The sequence below is a fragment of the Xiphias gladius genome, chromosome 14 (genome assembly GCF_016859285.1).
Source record: "Xiphias gladius isolate SHS-SW01 ecotype Sanya breed wild chromosome 14, ASM1685928v1, whole genome shotgun sequence".
NCBI lineage: Eukaryota > Metazoa > Chordata > Actinopteri > Istiophoriformes > Xiphiidae > Xiphias > Xiphias gladius.
In genome coordinates, this window is record NC_053413.1 from 13,989,001 (window position 1) to 14,007,318 (window position 18,318).

The 18,318-nt window shown below is 39.6% G+C and overlaps 1 protein-coding gene across 3 annotated transcripts in view; it reads right to left on the reverse strand.

Annotated features, from left to right (window-relative positions):
* The window catches only part of LOC120799330 (glypican-5-like), a 103,121-nt gene extending 87,860 nt beyond the window's left edge, over positions 1–15,261 (reverse strand). Inside the window, exons 1-3 of one of the 3 annotated variants that reach the window (XM_040144428.1) lie at positions 15,021–15,261; positions 14,651–14,740; positions 808–969 (exon numbers count right to left, since the gene is read on the reverse strand). In XM_040144428.1, coding sequence (XP_040000362.1) covers positions 808–969; positions 14,651–14,663 — 175 coding nt within the window. In that variant the 5' untranslated portion in view covers positions 14,664–14,740; positions 15,021–15,261. Of the gene's footprint in view, positions 1–807; positions 970–10,461; positions 10,940–14,650; positions 14,741–15,020 lie in introns of those variants that run through there. The other 2 variants (XM_040144427.1, XM_040144426.1) reach the window with 2 other exon arrangements.
* Positions 15,262–18,318: the final 3,057 nt, after the last annotated feature.

The following is an 18,318-nucleotide window of genomic DNA, read 5'->3' on the forward strand; positions in this document are numbered from 1 at the left end:
TTTTAGGTAGGAAAAACGTGGTCTGTTTTGGAAATTTTTAAATTTAAATTTAAAAGAGCTTTGTTTTTCCGGAACTCAGACATGTGAACCGACCAGGCTACCTAAGTATCGCAGCCAAAAAAATATACCCAAAAATGAACACCAAACAAACAAAAATAATTACCCTGCACACATTGTTTCACCCCCCAAAAATACTGTAATTTCTTCAATTGTTTTGCTATCTTGAGAACAGGATCAGATAATGACAAAGCAGGCCATCTTCTACCACACACGAGAGGCTGAAAAAGGCCTCTATACCCTCTTTTCTCATCTCACTCTCAGTCATCCTTCTCCACTGTTCTGTTGCTGCCAAACCCACAGAAGAAGGAAATCGGAGGGGAGGAGTAAAGCCATGCCCATTTTGTGAGTTGCACACTTGCCTGCACACTAGCTACCATGACCCTAGGGAACTGAGTAAAAACTCAGTTTCACCAAATACTGTACAAATACATATTCTTTGCAAACAAGAAAACAAACACAAAGTTATATTGTTTTTTTATTGCTGAATTTGGATTCAAATAAGGGATTTAATTTCAGTTTCAGGTCAGCAAGGAACAGGGTTAAGTTTTCAAATTAAATACTTTCATTTACATGCTGATTCTAGGCAATCAGTCTCATGCAATGGTAGGTACAGTATGCACCGCATAGCTAAATTACAACTCATCAACTAAAGAATCCCAACATTTCTTTCATTTCCATCAACAACAACCCAGTGTTTCGGGCCAATCCCATTCAACCCCAGCTTGGCCCCTTTGTCCCAGCTCTTACCCTGGAAGGCATCCGAGTGGCCGGAGATGAGGTGCTCCAGCTCATAGCTGTAGGAGTGAATGTTGTGGAGGGTTTCTCGTTTTACAGCAAACTGGTAGCTCTCCTCCATTTTCCGGGTGCAGCAGGATGGACCCTGGTGCTTACAGATCAACAGATCCACATCTAGGAATGTCAGGCAGAAATGGACATATGCTTTTTTAATTTGCTTGTCAACAATTTCTTAACACATAAAGCATATCAGGGAATTGAACTGCAGAGGAAGTGAAGTATCTCAATTTGGATGATATAAGATATCAACTTAGTGAAAAATATAGAATACAAAGAATACAAATGTCTTTAATCCTCTGAGGTACATATATATGATTCTATATTGTGCTGTGCAAGTATGTGTGAGTATATGTTTAGCGTCCTGAGCGTGCACATAGATAGACAGGCTATAACTCCATAGGGAGACAGAAGAGGCACCATGGGAGGGTGAGAAATTAGACCATGAATTGATCCACGTTTCCTGCTATAAATACTGTCTCTGCTAAATATATAAATATCTTTGGCTCATACGCTTGCACACGTCATCAAGACATACATTTGTACATGTATGTATACTGTATGTCCCATAAAAACACAAAAATACATGCCTACACTTATATTTTGCAATGTGAACATGCAAAACTTGCTGTCACTCACATTATTGCACACCCACAAGCACACACACACACACACACACACACACACACACACACACACACACACACACACACACACACACATATATATAATACACTCATTTGTGTGAAATCACCTCTTGAAGTAGACAGTCATTAGCCATTATACTGCAGTTCATAACAACCACATGAAGGCAATGACCTAACTGTAAATACTATGATCCAAAGAACAGCTCAATCAGGCACAATTACATCAGCTGAAACTGAGTCCACTCTGTCCGTCCAGTGTCACCTGCTTCACATCCATCGCTACATATATAAACACTGTCATGACATCACTTAGACTGGTCACAATTAGCATGAGCTACTAAAACTGTCGTTCCCCACACATTTCCTTGCACAAATTCACATGTACAGGGGCATTTCAATAATACAAAAGCCTGATATGATAACTCATTTTACAGGAGGATGGGCTGGATGGGGTGGCTGGAGGCAGGTGTTGTAACCAGAGCCTAAAGCATGGCCTTAGGACAGACCGCAAGACCAGTGCCTCGGCGTCCAAATCCCTCCATGAAACACAATAGGGTTGCATTCTCAATCTCTCTTTCCCTTTCTGCTCCCTCTCTCCCATTTGCCTGGCATATCCTAGTGAGGCCTGGGTGTCTCTTAATTACTCAGTGAGGCTCCATTTGTTCCCATCCCAGAGCCAGACAAGTGAAGTCATAACTGGCTGTCCTGCCCCTTCCAGCAAATTATCTCCATCTCTGTAGCAGTCTGCTCTTTTTATGTCAACACTGTTTTTGCAAAGTCCTAATCTTTTTTACACTAATGCCACTCTCTCTAGCTTACCTCCACCACCAATGTATTAAGTTTGCCACTGAGCAATTTTAACAAAAATAGAATGCTACACTTTTGTTTTGAGCTTACATTTGCTCCTTTCTGACATACCTGTTTTCCAAACTTTGTGATGACTGTTTTATAGATGGGAATCCCAATCCGTTTCAACATACAAACCATGGATATTTACTGATCTAAACATACATTTATACGAGCACTTAAATAAATCAGGGACCATATTAATAACATTTCCCAAATGCAGGACAGGTCAGTTACCTCCAAAAAATAATGGTTATGTGATTTCTAATTATATGTTTTCTAGGTAGCAAAGACAAAGGAACTACTGAATACTTCTGGCAGTCTACTTCATCCTTGGGTTAAATGTCATGACACCAACCTTTTAAATTTATCTTTTAATATGAAAGTATTTCGGTGAGAGCAGAGCTTGTCTACACCCACGTCACCAATCAACAGAAGCCATCTAGAAAAACTGGACATTTCCACTACTTTTTTACTAGTTTCCTCACTGGATAAGTTATTGGTTGTCTAGGGGTAGGATAACATGCAACAGCAAACCATAAATGCCTTTCATATTGTCCAACAAAGCATATCCTTAAGATTTCCACTAACCATTAGAAAAAGAACATTTTTGTTAATCTCTCAATAAATATCAGTTTCTTCACACACGTGGGACCTCATTATTGTGGATAATTTAAACAAATTGATTCAAGAAGCACATTTCCTATAACAACAAGCCCAACCTGTTGGTTTAGAAGTGATCCAAATTTGTTGGTAAAAGCTGCTCTTAGCAGGATTATGTCTTAATATGAAATTCTTAGCTAGACATTTTTGTGCCATTTCTTAGAACTCTTTCTAGCAAAGCAAAATACTTGAATTCAGTTCCCGGAAAGCAAGCTCTATGAGAAAGGTGTTCCTCTTGTCAAATGTTTATTGACTGCTGAAAGCATGATATATTGTTTTAGATCTGTTAGGGTTGTCATTTCACCATATTTGGTGTCTGTCCTCTCTGCTCTTCTGTCCCTGACCCTGTGTACTCCACTGGCTGGCTCTTTCTCTCCTTTGTGTTTTTGTGTTATCTGTGATATGAAACTAATATCCAGGGACTCGCAGTGGAATCCAGCCTGGGCTCTCCGTCCCTTGCGAGTAGCTGCATGGAGTAAGTGATACCCAGAAATACTTTGGCTGTTAAAGCCACCACAGCAGTCAGGACAGTCTGACTGTGTTACGAATATACCAGGCTACGTTCTGGATTCATTAGAAGCCATGTCTCTACTTGTATGTCCAACATCAACTAAACTGCTGAGTCTGTTCTTTTTTTCCTTTTCTTTTTATCTTTGAAAATATTTTATATACAGTATATTAATAAATAGCATTTCAGTGGTGTCTGCCTTAAGGTTAAATTAAAATATGTATTGAGGACTCAGGGCAGCAGTCTTCCACGGACTCTGAGTCATTTAGTTCTATAATGTAGGACATACAGTATCTATTAATACCTGACTATATTGCTTTGGAGTAATGCTTTAACCATACTACTTTAAATTTCAGTATACAGAATACAGACCACAAACCTACAAAAGGAATTGAATTACCCTTGAACTTTTTCATGTTATATTGTATAATCAAACGAAAGCATTGGATAAAATGGGGGTTTTAAAAGGCTGTTTAATACAAACATAAAAAGAAATATTTACAAATTCAATATATTTGCATAGATTCTCACCCTCTTCTGGTCAAAATTTACACATTTGGCAACAGTAACAGTCTTGAACATCTGGACAATGCAGTTTTTCTTCATTATTCTCTGCAAAACTTCTGAAGCTCTGTCAAATTGCTTGGGGACCATGACTCAACCCCAATTTTCAAGTCCTGTCTCAAATGTTCAGTTGGATGGATTGGAATGTCTCTGACTTGATCATCAACATAATTGTTTTAAGCCATTTCTGCAAAGGTTTGACTTGAAAAATTCAGGCTTATTCTCTTTCGGAAAATAGGCTATGCTGTCATTAGAGTTAACTTCAACTCTTCCTTCTCTTTGCAGTGCTGCCATAAAGCTGTAACTGGTGAAACACCTGGGCCAGTTATTGTATGCACCGTCTCTCCAGTCTCAACCATGTAGCCCTGTAACTACTTTACAGACGCCACATGTGTCTTGGTGGCTTCCCACACTGGTGCCCTGCTCAAACAGACAACTACTGTGGTATCATTTTTAGCGTTTTTTTTTTTTTTCTTCAGGTTGACCTTACTGTGCTTTGAGTTCTTGGAAATTTTCCTGTATCCTTTACTGATCTTTTTAATAATCTTGTTGTGGAGTTTGCAATTGTTGCAAAGTTTGCTTTCATGATGCTCCTTTTAACAGAAACTAACTAACTAGTTGTAATGGGGAGAATACTTATGCAATAACAATTTTTTTGATGTAACGTAAGACAGCTAACAGAGCTCTAAAGAGGTAACACAAACTGATTAAAAACTAAACAATATTTTATGTTTTTAATATGTTAAAGGATCACAAGAAGATATAAATTGCACTGACAAGTTAAAAGTTGAAACTAACTAACCATGCATATAATGAACATTTGAAGAATATGAGGATTGACAAATACAGCTAGTTGGCCTGCAACATGATATGCAGCATTGCTAAGTTTATTTTATTTTATTTTCCAAACTTCAAAGTTTCTCATGAATTGTAAATATTATTTTGTCTACAAGCTGTAGCTATTCTTCTGATTTCAAATAACAACTCTTGGCTTTAATGTAACTCGATACAGATTCCTCCAATGGACCAAGAAGACTGAACTCTACTGGTTCCTTTGTAATCAGTGCCCACTGTGTATGCTCTTCATTCTGCCTGGCTAAACCTTAACACACTTTGCCTTCCAGAATGGATGTCAACTCTGAATCCTAATTCCCTTAATCGTCCTCAGGTGACAAATACCTCTAGAGTAATTTGCCATATTAAAGCCATGGGTACGGGGTCTTGACTTGTTAGTCTCAATCCCTTCAGCAACACCTCAGTGCCCTTCATTGCACAAGTCAAAACTCCTGAGTGGAGGAACTCTACCACTGTATAACTGGCATGCTAACTCACATGCCATTCTCAATATGTGGTACTACAGTAGCAGAGTTGAATACAGTACACTGCTGAGAAGATGGTTACTACAACCCTTCTCAAACACACGTGCATAAATTCCTGCACTCACAAAATTATTTATATTCAGCTCACATTTCCTCAATATGGTATGGAAATTTTGTTTTGATTTTGAATGCGTTGATGACTGGGAGGGTTGCGGTTTCCTGATGCTGCTGATTTTATATTTTTCTGAGAACAAGAATAACTTTGTTAGAAAGTGGGCAATTAATGCAGTTACCCCTCTCCTGCCTCAGGAAGCCTGTTCCCTTTGAAGCTCCCAGAACCACTGAACATACAGGATATTTACTCTATACAGATTTGCTGTGCTTTGGATGGACCATGTTGAATGAAAACACAACTCAAAGGGTCTTTGCTGCATACCTGCCTTTTTGGACAACCTTGAAACTTAACTGGAATGTTTGGCTTTCCCAGACCCCAAGCTGGAACTGCCTACAGTGATTGGCACGAAGGCCAAAGCCATGCCAGAACACAGAGGTTGGACAGACAGATCTTAAAGAGAGAAGTAGAAGGCTGGTGGGCAGATAGATGCATGCCCCATGAAGTAGCATTATATCAAAGGGGTGCTCAGCCACAGACTGACAGAGTAATTACAATTTAAGATAATCTGTTGCAAACTCCCTCTCAGAAACCAGCTCTCCTCTCATGTGCTATTTCTATTCCTATACAGCATAAAAACGTTCATCTTTTCTAGATGGTTATATTATTGGAGAGGTAGAGGATATAATTGGCAGTCTACTAACCTAATAAAATCGCATCTGCCTCTACCACAGTAGGGTAAAGTGGCACACAATCAGCTGAAACACAAGATAGATTCAGGCTGTTATCCAATAAGAGATGTTGTGTGGAGACTGACTCAGACGGAGTCATCAGCTTCAGACTGGGGCGACACTGGTAAGGACTGAGGTGCTTGTCAGTTCAATTATCTTTACTGTGTCTTGTTACTTGAAGAAATTGTCGGAGATTATGTTTTTTTTAACCACCAATGTCTTTTTTTTCCTAATGGCTCCAATTTTAAAAAACTCACTCGGATGTTCTCACGTGAATTTTATATTAGATTGAAGTAGGTGGTCTAGAGATAGCCAGGAAAAGAAAACACAGATGCTCAACGATTTTAAGTGTGTATGGAGTAGGTGTGCACTTTGTGTATTGTATCTCAGTGAGAAAGGTCAAGTAAAAACAAGGACTCCATAACCATAGCCAATCAAAGACCATGTTGAGCTTTGAGAGCTTGCCAAGCCTTTCTGGCGCTGTAACTGGTTAAGGATGTGGCGACATGTGATAACACACTGTGTTCCCCATTCCCTTTCTATTAACACATGATCCTGCTTGCCTTGTAATAAAGATATAAGACACTTCTTCTTTCACTCTAAAATAACTGTTAATGACTCAGTACATCGGAGAATGGCAGTAGAGTAATTAGAAGAAAAAAGTGCTCTCTGTGTGGTATGTACACGATCAGATAAACCATGCTCAATCAGATAGTTTTAACCAAGCTGTAAAATAGGTTGATCATATCTGAGGACATTATTCAAGAAGCCAACTTTAGAAGTAGTGAGTCTATGCACAGCACTCCTGGCTGTGTGCTTTCCAAATAATCTATCTCCAAGGGGCTATATCAGCAGCTGGTGGTAATCTCAATATGGAGCGTTTGGCTATGTACGACAGTACCAAAGTGGTCAAAGCGCTTGAAAATAATCACAGGATAAGCAACGTCATGTCACTGATAATCTAAGTTCGTTGATGCTGAATCTGGCATGGAGATAAAGTCACTCTTTATAAATTGTGGCCCAGGGAACAAACAGTTCATGTCCAGGAAGCAAATAGTTTGGTCTGAAATAGTTCAGTACAAAGACATATTGGTAAAATACTCATTTTAAGGGGTCCCTAATTAACACAGTTTGAGCACATACTTGAAATTGCACACTTGCAAAGTATCTTTTACTAAAATTTTACTCTAAATGCTATAAAGAATGGCACTGGCTATAAATAATTGTATTTTTATAACATTTCTATTTCTAGATTATTTAATTCAAGCAAGACTTTTACTTGTTGTAATATATATATATATATATATATATATATATATATATATATATATATATATATATATATATATATCATATACACACACACACATTTACATTAAGCTATTGAAACATGAGTACATCTTCCATCACTGCTTGTCAACATGAGATTACAGAGCTCTTGATAATCATAAGGAACTATCATTACTTAATGCACTTCATGCTTTCTGTGAATACCAAAATTGAGAACAAAGAAATAACACATTAAATATCTGTACTGTAAAAGTGCATTTCTTTTTATATATGATCATATCCAACTGGCCGGCTCTAAAGTTCCCTGCTGCCACACTCCTGGTGCTTAGTGAGAAATCAGTTCACCACACGTGAATTAAACGCAGCACTGTATCCTAAAACAAACATCAGACTCTGAAAACGGTTGAAGTTTTGCCACTTCAAATTTCAAGACTTGCTTTTGTTGGCATTTGATCTGAGAACTGAAGCAGAGTAGCATAATTGTGTACACACACACATATACACCAAATCTCCCACTCTAACACCCCCTTCCAGTGGTCAGCGCTTTGAAGACAAGATTGCGCCTGACCCCAAACAACCTCTCTCAGACTAGTACAAATAAAAAGCAAAATAAGATAGAAGCCCAGAATGTACTGGTGACGCTACAGCAATGTTTGATTAGCTGCAAAGGAGAGGGGTAGCAGAGAAGTGGCGGAGTGTAACTGCACAAAAATGCAGTTCACCACACCTTTTTCACTCAAACACAAATATTTATATCAATTAATAGTCAAGACCAAGGGGCCACAGTTTGTATCAGGATCATATCAACACCATTTTCCAAAAACTACAGATAAATGGTCTGTCTCATAAATAAAATATCTTCCTGTGGGGAGTGTGGGGTGGGAAAAGCAAATTAATTTAAAGGAAAGACTGTTACATATCATGACGGCATACCATACTGCGTGTGTGCTTATGTTTGCTTACCGTCAGGTAAAATATTCATCAAAAGCTGCAATTGCAGACTGAGATACTCATATGTATCTTCTGCCAATGCAATGCTGACTGTAAAGCTTATCACGCAACCGTTGCTCCAGACTGCTGACATCCTCAGAAGACCAAGGTCCTTCCGTTGTCTTTAAGAGCTAACCCTAAACCACTGCTTGAAATGAAACTGACACGCTCTGTTGCTAGTAGTGACACCCAGCTAAACAAATATATCAAGTGGTTTGGATGCACCTCTAGGTATGTTTCCCACTCAGCATGCAAACTCAGACTGGTTTGATACTTAAGCTGCTACCAACCTGTATGTGAAACTGCTGCAGTAAGGATAGTGGTCTGTGGTCATATAGATCACTTTACATTGCTTATCTATTGGGATTTGAGTATTCACATGGAAAGATTTGCTTATATCTTAGACACACCCAGGACTACAAGACTCACAATCAAGGAAAAGAGATATACAGTAACTAAGATTTAAAAGATGGGAGTACAAACATAGTGAATATAAATATATAAAATATAGTGATAATGCCCACTAAATAGCCTCATTTGTTGCGTTCAAATATATATATGTCAATTACAATGGCCCCACATAGAATAAACTATTCAGTTACTTAAAAGTGATGAAGTGTCTCACTATGTTTGCAGAATAACTTTCGAGCAAAACTAGCATAATTGAACCAAAGCATAAAGCTGCTCAAAGTGCGTTTTGTTTTCCAAAACAGATTTTGCGCCAATTTTTACCCTAATAAAATAACTTTACCTCAGTGTGCAGGAAGAAAGCACATACCACAGAACCTTCGAGGCATTTGAAGCTGCTTTCAAGCATCGCTCTGACAAAAATCTGACAAAAGATGGTCAGCAGAGATGCCAAAAGACTCTATAGGCTTTCTGTAGGAGTCTTGACAATCCTCTGTGTTTCCAAAGCACTGTGGCCCAAAGTGAATGCGTAAGGGCTTGTCGTCCCAAGCATCTAAAGTCATGGGGCCAAAAGGGTTGGTGGTGCTGGCTTGTGCAAATCAATCTGCAGATTGCAAATCAATTACTCCCCCTATTGTGGACACAATATTGTAACCTCTTTATCCACACAGATTAAACCATAGTGGACCTCTGCATTACACTAGATATGTTCTAGCTCCAAAGCCCTGTCTCAGCAGCTTGTGAATGTTCTGGACAGCCTCTCTGCCAAAGAGAAAATTTACAAAATAATTATTTAATCTCCTCAAACTGCCCACATATGATAAGCAGCTGGATAGCATGTGAAGCTGCAAATTGTGGAGAAAATACACAATTAAACTGGACAGATCAGATGGGAGCGATATATTGGCTAACTTAAATGTGTACATGTTTTTTGGGAGAAACAACCACAGGATGTTCAGACTTCACAATGATGGACCGATATGATTCCTGGAATTTGATACGAAAGGACTGACAAACACATTAAGACACGCCTCACTTCAAGATCATTTCAGATTTGGCAGGGTGCTATATTATTGATAATACAAAACATCATAACCAATAACATCCCCATACACAACATCACTCAACCCTTTAGTCTTTGCAACTAACATGACTAATATTACAAGACAGATCAAGACAACGGTGTCTATTCTATCGCTCAGCTTTTCAATGTCTTGCTGCTGTCACTTGAGTGGACTTACTTTTGCTTTTAGGGAGACCACTCACAGTGTGTGTACTGATCCACACGTGCTTTTGACAGGTGCACAGAATTGTTAAAAACATTGGACATTCATTAAAGTCTATTCTAAAAACTTAGAGGTAGCCATTGTATTGCTTATCTAACACATTACTTACACGTTTGCAAAAGATAATGAAATGGCAATAATTGTAGTTTGAGCAAAATGTGTGGCTTCTAACAAAATCTATGATGTTTACAGTGCGGTTTAGCCAAAGTGCTCTTCACTATAGGCGCCAAACCCCACATGCTCACCTGTGCCAGGTGTCTCCGGTACGCGGTTCAGCGGCCCGACCTGCCGCAGCTGGAAAGCGGTCCTCACTTCATGACAGCTGTACGCGTTCACGTCGATCACACTCACTGCAAATAGGGCCGCTGACAAAACCCAGAAGGATCCGCAAGAGTTCACGCGTGGGCATTTTCCTCGGGACATTGCAGCATCTCACACCAGGTATCCTTGTGGATAGCCTCTACTGTAGCCTGACCGCGAACTGGGTGACAGTGTTGAATTTAGACGGCGCTGAAGTACAATGGAGCGACGATGAGTTTAAACATCTGACAAACGTGTCCGTCGGATGTTCACATTATTGGTTGGGATGAGTGTGAGCGCCTCACAGTAGGCTGGAGGTTTGGGGTCTTCTCTTGGACAGATGAAGAATGCTGTGGGCTAGAGCCAGCCTGTCCCGCGCTCCACACTTTGCAGTGGTCGACTGTCTGCATGCCTGTTTCCAAAGCCCTGCGCACACTCCCCTCCCTTTCTGTTTACTTCAGCTAAGTGCCCCAACTAAAACTCCCTACAATATCCCTATAGGGACTCGCAGCGTCAGTATCCCTCTAACATTTTAAATCCCACAACCAAACGACATCCCGTGTAACTGTTCTTTATATATAGAATCTGCATCATATGTGAAAGCTTCGCTGCGACTTTTTATGTCCTTCTGAAAATGATTGAACTCTCTTCTATTTTTGTAGCAAATGCGCGTATAATAACACACGACCATCTTTTGGATTAGGCTGTTTCAGTCCCACAGGCCTACTTCTGATCTTCAAATTAAAGTCAAATTTCATAAAATCAAAACCTCGCCTTTGCCTTAAATGTTATTTTGGGTGGTCTCTGTAACAGACCCAAATTCCAATTTTATACTCAGGGAGATACTGACAGTCACTGCTACAAGACAGGGACAATATTGAACACGTTGAGATGTCATTAAGTTACTATCTACCTCTGTCCTTTTTTTCATCAGGATTTAGGATTATGAGTAAATGGATGGATAGGCCGATGTTTGTCGAACTCCTCCGGACACACAGTTAAATACGAAACGGGGGAGGGGTGGGAACAGCACAGGACTTTTTTTGTTTTTTTAGTTCTCAGAGTATGAAGATTGCATGAGTTGGATCTGATTCGACCTGCATTAGGGGAAATCTCCTGTTTAATATTGTTGGCGTGTGTAGAAACCATGGCTTTGTTATTTCATTTACACTGCTGCCATCTTCTGGCGAAAACATGTTTAGTAAGGAAAGCAACCACTAATTTTTCCAGACCGATTTGCCTGTCAAAATATGATGTTCCTTGTAGATAATAAGTCAGGTTTTTTTTTCACTGTCTGTCTATGGTGGTACCAGTTATGGAGTTTGAAGGGTTAGAATAAATAATCAAAAAAGATCAATAGTAATTCAGCAATTAAATTGATAATGATGTTTTCCAGGTTTGCTGCATAACAATTTAGACCTATACACCTAATACATGTGTGAACTACAGTATATACAGTACACATCGGATTTAAAATTTATTCAATTGTCCAGACAAAAGAGCATGAGAGAGCAGGGTCCGTGTCAGAATTCAAAACTACTGTCAACGGGAGATACAAAACATTACAAACGTGTAATTTGCTTACAGCCCAGCATTTTCCAAAAACTGGCATTTTATTTTCTCATGCAGCATAGCAGGACAATATCAGGTGTGTAACACAATGTGTTTTGCGCTTATTTCAGCATGTCACCACATTTCCTAATGTAGCCTTACTGGTGCTCCTTTTATACATTTTATTTAGTTAAATACTACCCTCTCCTGGCCATAGTGCATCAGTGATCAGCTACCAACTGGTTTATAATAGACTACCAAAGAATTTTGGAATCTGGTTTTACGAATTTGTATATAAATAAATAAATTGTTATTATCTAGTGGGATAGAGGCAAGATTATTGCTTGGTGTAGTTGGTTTGCAGGCCTGCAACAGCAGAGTTTTCCATTCCTTCACCTCCCCTGAAGCAAGGCCAGGGAGCAATCTACTGTGAACTGCTAAAGCTACTGAACTTATTTTTGTCACCAAGGAGAGCAGTGTGTTCTTAATGGGATGCTACTCACATTTCTAATACACTTATACTATACGTAAACTTTTGGCACATCCTGACCTGAATTGTGTGTTGAAAAAAGAGAAAAAGGGCATGCTAGGTGTAATTCTGACATACAATATTTCTATATAATACTGAAAACCGGTAAAAGCACAGAACAAAACTCAGGTAGTCACAGTGAAAACGTCAAACACTAAAGCAGCTTTCAGAGTTGAAAAAAACCTGGTGTCCTGGTCGAATAAAAAAGTTGATGGACTTGCAGACCGTTGACTCTGACTGAGCTATAATGTCAGCCACCACAATTGGAGCCACTACTTGGATAAGGAACCACCCATTCCATGGCCACTGTAACACACAAACAGTCGCTACTGCAAATTACAGTACACTTTAAGAACTTTATTAGGACATAGACTGACATTAGCCCTCTGCTCTTCTTCCAGTGGTTTGGACACGATAGCAGCCAGGCTTCAGAGCTGGCCTCTCAGGAATAAATGATGGGTAAGGCCACAAAGTGACTCCAGATGACAATTAAAACAAAAACAAACAAGGCACTGGGTCACTAGAACTCATTTTGCACATGCGTCAGTGATCATCTGGTTTTTACTAGTCCAGGGGTTTAAATGGTGACTATCACTGTGGCTCAAGAACAGGCAACTCCCATGAGGATACCTGTAAAGTATGCAGGACCACAGTTGCTGATTCTGTTACTGCTACTGTTACTGGTGAAACATAGCAGTGGATCTGGCCGGGGAATTCATGTGACTCCCAATTCTGACAGAAGATCTAGCCTCTGTAGGAGGGCCCAAAAGCATTCTGTAAATAGGTCTGTCGTAATACCATATCCTCCCTGGCTACTTTGGAGGCATCAGCAGCATTGGCTCCGCCTGCTTGCTTTCTGTACCATCATCTAGAACAGCAGAGTCAAAAGCATTTGACCAGTTACAGGATACACCAGCACATCTTGATTCAACAGCCGGCCAGTTTGAGAGTGATAAACCCACAAGTGGCAGTCCATTGCATTATTCTGAGACAAACAGGTCCTCTGCCTGCTGTATCTTTCCCAGATGATGTGTACAACCTCTGGGCTTAGGCTGCACTTACCCGAAGGAGGCCCTCAGCTAAAAGCTAGCACATAAAAGTGCTTGAGTTGTAGACAGTACACCACGATCTCGGATTTTCTTCCATTCCTGGACGACAAATATGTTCCCAAGTAGTCTTAACATCTCATTCTGTATATTATGTGAACAATCAAGTGGACTATCAAAATACAGGTCTCAGCAGGAGATGAAGCTTGGAGGTAAGCATCAGAACTGAATATTTTGTATCTGACAATCATTTGTGAAAAAACATTGCTTGAACTGAAATGATATTTGCTACTATAAAAGTACATTGTTCAATAGATGAGTTTAGTTTGTCTCTAGGAGTACTGTTAACTCATTACGGCATACAATTTATAGTTCAATCAAAGTACACATTCTATTTTAGGCTTTGGGCTAGATTTCTACTGTTCTTGCCTAAACAACCTGAAAGTTATCTGACAAGTGTAATATGAGATGGTAGCCTCCACAATCGGTAAATTATCTGCCATCACACTACAGCACAGATGTGGAGACAGCATACAGCATCAGTCAAAAGTGGCCGGCTAACTTGGTTTAAGGGACATGGACATGTACTTGACTGAAAGTCCATGTCAGTTGCTGTCAGATTCAACAGCAATGCTATGGATCTTTCCAGCAGGACTAGAGAGCTGAACATTTATGCAGCCTCTGGGGAACAGGAGAAAAGCTCCAACTAGCCAATTATAGGACAACTGTCATAGGCGGTGGTAACAAACGATTAAAGCCAAAATATAGGCCTAAACAATTTGCCTGAAAATGCAAGATGACGAAAAGGAAGCAAATTGCTAACTGGCTCTATTACGAGGCCACCTATGTCACCTAGGTCTCATGTGTTGTTTTGCTGGTACAGTGTATAGTCTCAACATGTGTCCCTGGTGGAACTCTGGATATCAAATTTCCTTTGTAAGAAAGAAACTGAACATTTCCACCATTTATCAAATTACACAAAGTAAAACGGTCTGCGAAGTTTCATACCTGGTATGTACATTCTGTTAAAACTAATGTCTCCATTTTTCTTCGTCACCTAAGCTTCCACATCACGCCAATGCCAGAGTCCCGCTTAAACTGCGTGCAGAAATAAATATGGTGTTTGAACTTTCGAAGCAATGCAAAAAGGATGCAGTTATATCATGGTGTAAAGTACGAGGTCCTATGCTGGCACATCGATGCCGTGGTTGGTCGCTTATGCATCTCATTGAAGTTGTACAACAAGGTTAGCATATGACACGGACCGGTATTTTAGTAAAACCCAGCCGAGAAAAAGGGCTGATAACCCTTTTATATACAGCCTATGCTAACAACTCAAATTAACACTAGCTAACCAGTGTATCTGTATAATCAGTACCTGAGATTAACTGCTTGGAGCAAAGGTGGCTGGTTTAAATCAGACCTGACTGTTCATACAATACATGCTAACAGCCGCTCCCCTTAAGTACATCTCCACCTTCCGATGTAGCTAGGCAGGCTAGCATAAAAAAACAGTCTTGTAAAAAAAAAAAAAAAATCGACGTGGAGATTTTTGAAAAGGTCTGAAATCCAAAACCACTTCAGCAGATATTTACTACGGTTACTGGTGGGTAATGTTCACTAGAAGCTACTGCTACTACTAGCCAGTTTTCATGTATTTCTACCATTAAATACAGTTACAGCTACAGGTGTTGTCAATTTACCTTCAAGGAGAGAGGGAGTACGCTTCCTATAAAAGGTTGTGCTGTACAACAGGGTCCAGTAAAAAAAAAAAAAAAAAAAAAAAAGCATTGTAAAATACTGCTTTAAACTTGAATAAGTCTACAGCCGTGAGACAGGACAATCAACTTTAACGTTGGTTAAAGTTAATTAGTTTTTCCATATGACAGGCTTATTCAGTATTTGGGACTCTTTTGGGTCTCAGAAACTCGTAACTACATGACTACATATCTCCAAAACTGTCCCACAAAACTTTTTAAAATAACACATTTCACAGCATATTTATTGCAGGGCTTCTGTACTGGTTTGAATTAAGGTCTTCTTTTACTTTTTTCCTCCCATCTCAACTAGTTCTTTGTGTCTATCTTCAGAGGTTCTTAAAGCAAATTGACCATTTTCACAACAGTCAGTTCGACCTGTCAAAGCAGGAAAAGCATAGGTGGAATTAATTACATCAACAATGGCTTGCTTCCATTCAGTATATCAGTTTCAACTTTTCCATTAACCCAGCAGGCCCTATACTAGGAACCCCCCAAAATGGAAAACAGCCGTTATTGAATACACCTGTGCTTTTCCTGCCATGACATGTGAAAAAGGTCTATTGTAGAAATACAAATCATTCATATTAAAGAAACCACTGTGTAATGCACTGTATATGTATCTATTGCAGTTGACTCCACCACCAGTGCTGTGTGAGTATGTTTGCATGGGATGAATGTAAGGCAGACACGTCATAAAGCTTTTTGTGACCGTTTTCAACAGTTATAGGACAAACGTCTGTCTATTTCCTTGTACAGTAATAATGGGTTCATTTGGGCTCACATCAAACAGTGGGCCTACAGTAAATAGTGATATACGTAGACATCATCGCCAAGGTTATTTGCAATAGACTGTCCAAATTTTAACATTTAAGGTATCATAAATGCAACAGTATAGTCACAGTTGTTTGTATGTTTTACTTTGTTCGGGCAAAGCTTCATGTTCCAGTCAAATAATTAAGCCATTCTGATCTAACACAATCTGTACCTTGCTATTTTGCAGTTCTTCCCCTTTTTTTTTAAGATATATTATTAAGTTTGGAATTTGACAGATTCTGACTCTGGTTTATTGTATTTTTTAATTAGGAGCTGCCTATTAAGATCAAACGGGGCTATTTTGGGGAGGTAAAAACTAAATAATTTCATTTGCAACAGTCAGATAGTCAAAGGTCTTTCTTCCCATAGAAAGACTTAAAGGCTGAAGAGGACACTTACCATGCTGGTTGTTCTGGTAACGCTTATTTTGTTGTTAAGAAACCAACTGAATAAGACAGAATGGTTTGTTTATTTATTTATTTATTTTTTTGGGTGGGAGGGTTGGAGGAATTATGTGTCTTCGATCCTCCACAAATTGATGCCCTCCAAATGTTGGCAAATTTGGTCAGCAGATGGCGCCAATCACCCTAGTTTTCAGAGCCCTTACTCACATACCCTTGGTGTGGTGCTCCTTTGTGCTGGTTAAAGTTTTCAGTATGAAGCATCACTAAACAGAGTTTTTTTTTTAGTTTTTTTTTTAAAAAAGGTCGATATGAGATGAAAAGGATAACATTTTTTTTTAGTAATTTTACCCAGTCTGATGTGACAGGAAATCAGTTTTTCTCTCCAGCCAATATAGATATTACTTTGAAGCCAAACCCTGTTTTGAACTTTAATAATCCCTTGTATCCCAAGTTTATGGTTAGCAGTAAGTCATCAGTCATCCTTGGTATCCTTACAATCATCACATAAAACATTATAAATACAGAATCAAGTGGCGATCGCAGAAGAACAGTATTTTCCAGTATTTACACCGCCATCGGGAAACCTATATCCTCATGCTGACCTTCTACCTTTAACCATATGATAGTGGTCATGAACATAACTGTGGTGCCTCTGTTGCCAACTAAGCCCATCCAATCCTTTGACTAGGACTACAGAGGGATGAAGAAGCTGCGGTAGTCGTGGTGGGGGATCCTTCATTCTGTGTCCTCGTGCTGTGTCTGGGTCCAGTAGTTAGTAGACTTTCTACTTTCTTAGCCCATCAGTTCTGGCCCTCTAAACTAGGGATTTAGAGGACTTACAGGGGGTTAAACCACCAAGATTGGAGCCCTCAACTGCCTGTTTGAGAGATTATGCTCTTCAGGCTCCCATTTTCACCTCTCTGTCTTGGTGGAACAGAAGGAAGTGTGGAGGGTGGTCATTAGAGACATGTCTCAGCTTGATATCTCTAGAGGGAGGAATTGGTGATAAATGAATCTTGAGAAACTTGATTAAACAGAACATTACCTCATGCCGTGCCAAACTTAATTCTAAGTAAATTGTGGATAAGATTTTGGTAAAAGTCATTTTAAGTAATCTTGCATTCCTAGGTAGGATATGTCGTGCATTGAGAAGGAAATGGGTACATCAAATTACAGTACGTGCATGAATACATGAAACATGGAGTGGTCAGATGTCAGCACATCGCTGGTCAGACCAAGAATATTATGCACCATTTCTCCCACGAGATGTGAGGGGTGGAGGTAAGTAATGCTGCATTTTTAATGAGAGTCTGACATCTTCAGTGCCACTGTCTCACTGTCCTGCCAGGGCCTTCTTCATCCTCACCTGCATGGCACTTGCAGGGAGAACAAAGAATGCCACTAAGCCTTACTAGAATCTGAATGCCACCCCACACCCCACTTAGAAGCAGACCAACTATACTCAGTCTACCCTAATAACATGGATCCACGCTACGTTCACAAACCAATACAATGATTGCCTACTAGATGGCTGTGCTGATTCGTCAAATTCTTAGGACTGTAGTCAACCAAAGAAAATCTTGGTCAAATGAAATCATACTTACTCTTCAACTGATGGACTGGTCGCAGGGAAAAAGAAAAATCTGCAAGCTATCTCTAGATTAACTAAATTGGCCACACTGCACTGGGTGCACTCTAC